This window comes from Ciona intestinalis, unplaced genomic scaffold, assembly GCF_000224145.3.
Source record: "Ciona intestinalis unplaced genomic scaffold, KH HT000126.1, whole genome shotgun sequence".
Classification (NCBI taxonomy): Eukaryota; Metazoa; Chordata; class Ascidiacea; order Phlebobranchia; family Cionidae; genus Ciona; species Ciona intestinalis.
Window position 1 is genome coordinate 25,531 of NW_004190448.1, and position 2,331 is coordinate 27,861.

Below are 2,331 nucleotides of genomic sequence, written 5' to 3' on the forward strand. Positions count from 1 at the left end.
CCATGCAAGGATAATAAGTTACATTTCGTAGTAACTTGTAAGCGAGCACGAGGTGTATGAAACAGAACACTCGTGTTATAACGACTGTCGTTGCCCCGCCATGCAAGGATAAATAAGTTACATTCGTAGTAACTTGTAAGCGAGCACGAGGTGTATGAAACAGAACACCCGTGTTATAACGACTGTCGTTGCCTCACCATGCGCAGATAAATAAGTTACATATGTGGTAACTTGTAAGCTGGCACAAGGTGTATGAAACAGAACACCCGTGTTATAACGATTGTTTTGTCCACAATGAATATATAAGTTACACTCATTCTTTCATTATGGTCATATTAGTTTGTTTAATTTTTTGAAAATTTTTTTTAATTTTTTGCAGATTTGGACTTTCAAGTAAATCTTATGGTAAAGGAGAACAGAGATACCTAGTGGTCACTCGGAAAATCTGTGCTGAACAAATTATTTCGGATTTTAACAACGGGTTAAATTATGACGGACATCAAATAATTGCTGCGCAAAAAAAATAACTGTATTTTTTGGGGTTTTAATTGAGTGGGTTTTTCGTTACAGTGCAGGTCGGCGTAGAAATTGCTTTGTTTGTTTTTTTAAGCGGCATTTACACTACTACAGCGTAGTTTTTTCTTCAGTGAAAAAATGCAATTACCTTTAAAAATTTTCACATTTTTAATGTATCATTTAAAAAAATGTCATTTCATTTTTTTTACTTTTAGTTTAGGAGTGAATAACGGTGGGTGTTATTGCTTTTTAAATAAAGGCTTAAAATTGTTGTGGCAGTGGCTTTCACAATTTGGGTTTAATTTGAAATATTACCAATGCAATTTTACTTCACAGTTTTTGGCAATTTTTTTTTGTTAATTTTTGGCGCTACCAATTTTGTAAAAAAAATTTCTTATTTTTTCCTCCTTTTTCAGCGGTCGTGTTTTAGATTTTGAAGTAAAATAAAAATTTTGTTGCAGGACTTGTAGGGGTAGGTAAAAAGTAGGAAAAAATATGAAAAAAAATTCTGAATCCTTAACTAGATTATACCCCGTGCTTCCTAAATTTGAAATAGTGTTTTATGTCGTAGCTTGGATATTTTTCTACTTCTGGGCAGTTTTACAAGTTTTCTACATTTCAAATGGTAAATTCTGTTTATTTTATTATCTTTTAATAATTTTTATGGTATTTTTTAATTTGTTAACTTAAAAATTTATCCTTGCATGGAAGGGAATTGTGCCCTCTTACAAGTTACCATGTAATTTTTTGGTTCATTTTTTCTGTATGGCCCACAATTTAGACGATTCGTTAGTGACCACTAGGTTTAAAAGTTGCAGTTAAGTGTCTTGCCCAAGGACACATATGCCTACAATAGTAGCAGCGGCGAGCCTTGAACCCATTACCTCTGGGTAAAATGCAAGTGCTCTAACCACTACACTAACAATTTTTTTATATAATTCTTATCCCTACTGATTTACATTCATAAAATATCACGTAAGTGTGAAAAAAATAGATTAAATAAATTTTTTTTACAGATATTACAGTTCCAGCTTTAAGAAGGGGTGATTTGGAAGTGAAAAGAAATTTATTTCAACCATCGAGGTCTTTGAAGGTAAATACTGGTATTCCTCATGTCCACAGTCGAGTTGCTGAAGCTATTGCAGTGTGTGGATAAGCAGACATGACTTTTGGTTGGTTTGGTCATTTATATCCTCGTGGGTGGGAACTTGAGTGACTTATCCATGGTTGCCACTCCCATGCCCACAGTCGAGTTGCTGAAGCTATTGCAGTGTGTGGATAAGCAGACATGACTTTTGGTTGGTTTGGTCATTTATATCCTCGTGGGTAGGAACTTGAGTGACTTATCCATGGTTGCCACTCCCATGCCCACAGTCGAGTTGCTGAAGCTATTGCAGTGTGTGGATAAGCAGACATGACTTTTGGTTGGTTTGGTCATTTATATCCTCGTGGGTGGGAACTTGAGTGACTTATCCATGGTTGCCACTCCCATGCCCACAGTCGAGTTGCTGAAGCTATTGCAGTGTGTGGATAAGCAGACATGACTTTTGGTTGGTTTGGTCATTTATATCCTCGTGGGTGGGAACTTGAGTGACTTATCCATGGTTGCCACTCCCATGCCCACAGTCGAGTTGCTGAAGGTATTGCAGTGTGTGGATAAGCAGATATGACTTTTGGTTGGTTTGGTCATTTATATCCTCGTGGGTGGGAACTTGAGTGACTTATCCATGGTTGCCACTCCCATGCCCACAGTCGAGTTGCTGAAGCTATTGCAGTGTGTGGATAAGCAGACATGATTTTGGTTGGTTTGTCATT

General features: G+C 36.7%; 2 protein-coding genes across 3 annotated transcripts in view; both read left to right on the forward strand.

Annotated features, from left to right (window-relative positions):
- LOC100181284 overlaps positions 1-977 on the forward strand; it is a gene marked incomplete in the record, with an annotated part of 8,781 nt that extends 7,804 nt beyond the window's left edge. The window contains 1 exon segment of the mRNA XM_026838921.1: positions 380-977. Coding sequence (XP_026694722.1) covers positions 380-527 — 148 coding nt within the window.
- LOC100185995 (protein-cysteine N-palmitoyltransferase HHAT) overlaps positions 976-2,331 on the forward strand; it is a 6,972-nt gene continuing 5,616 nt past the window's right edge. For both annotated transcript variants that reach the window (XM_002130441.3, XM_018816028.2), the window contains exons 1-2: positions 976-1,141; positions 1,533-1,609. In XM_002130441.3, the coding sequence (XP_002130477.1) occupies positions 1,012-1,141; positions 1,533-1,609 (207 nt within the window). In that variant the 5' untranslated portion in view covers positions 976-1,011. The remainder of the gene's footprint in view (positions 1,142-1,532; positions 1,610-2,331) is intronic.